Source organism: Aplysia californica, unplaced genomic scaffold, assembly GCF_000002075.1.
Source record: "Aplysia californica isolate F4 #8 unplaced genomic scaffold, AplCal3.0 scaffold01035, whole genome shotgun sequence".
Lineage (NCBI taxonomy): Eukaryota > Metazoa > Mollusca > Gastropoda > Aplysiida > Aplysiidae > Aplysia > Aplysia californica.
Window position 1 is genome coordinate 114,138 of NW_004798305.1, and position 1,143 is coordinate 115,280.

General features: G+C 40.4%; 1 protein-coding gene across 1 annotated transcript in view; it reads right to left on the bottom strand.

Moving 5' to 3' along the window:
• The window catches only part of LOC106013589 (dynein heavy chain 6, axonemal), a gene marked incomplete at its 5' end in the record, with an annotated part of 2,846 nt that extends 1,708 nt beyond the window's left edge, over positions 1 to 1,138 (bottom strand). Inside the window, 2 exon segments of the mRNA XM_013089752.1 lie at positions 72 to 209; positions 1,049 to 1,138. Of these exon segments, the coding sequence (XP_012945206.1) occupies positions 72 to 209; positions 1,049 to 1,138 (228 nt within the window).
• Positions 1,139 to 1,143: the final 5 nt, after the last annotated feature.

Genomic DNA, 1,143 nt, shown 5'->3' on the forward strand with positions numbered 1-1,143 from the left:
CACTCACACCCACACACCCACACACACACACACACACACCCACACACACACACACACACACACACACAAACCTTGGCTTCCCCCAGGTCATCAAACTGTGACCTGACAAAGGTGTCAAAAGGGTCCCAGTAGTTCTCTGTCAAGTTCCCCCCGATGGCCCACAGGTAGGAGAACACAAACGTCTGCGCCACCAGCATGTGCAGCTTCACCTGCGGAACAATCATAGAAACAATCATAATAATAATAATAATAATACAAACGCAGACACACGCCACAGAATCATGGGATTTATAATGAAAATTCACTTGGGGAATTACAATAAAAATAAAAATAATAATAATAATAATATTAATAGCATGTGTAGCCTCACCTAGGCACACGCACAGAATCAAAAAAATCATAATGAGAATAATAATAACAATAGTAATAGTAATAATAATAATGATAATGATAAGGATAGTAATAATAATAAGAATAATTATAACAGTAATAATAAGAATAATAAGAATAATTATAACAGTAATAATAATAATAATAATAATAATAATAATAATAGGTTGCTTTTATACAGTGCTCTATCCAATGCAAGCATATGCTCTGAGCACTGTTTATTTTTAGTTTTATTAAAAGTTTTACAGCACTTGCAACACAATTAGGTTATTTAATGCTGAAGATTAGAGGTGTTACAAGAGAGTAACAAACAAATAAAAGAAGAAGGAGGGGAGATAAGGACGATAGATGTTTGATAGAAAAGAAGGGGCAAACCACTGCAGAGCACCCGCCAACCACCCACCCGCCAACCACCCACTCGCCAGCCATGACAGTGCGGTAATCTAGGAGTCTATTACATATAAGTCTATGGGATGAGCTGACAACAAAGCGCCCACCAACCACCCGCCAGCCTTGACAATGGGGTAATCTTGGGGTATGTATAAAATATAAGTCTATGGGATGAGCTGACACCAGAGCACCCGCCAACCACCCGCCAGCCATGACAGTTTGGTAATCTAGGCGTATATATATATATAAGTCTATGGGGTCTGCTGACCTGTTCCAGGTTGAAGTCAAGGCCGCCGCGGGCTGGGAAGATGAGAGCCTCCAGGAGTCGGCACAAGGTCACCACTTTACTGATGTCCACCTGGG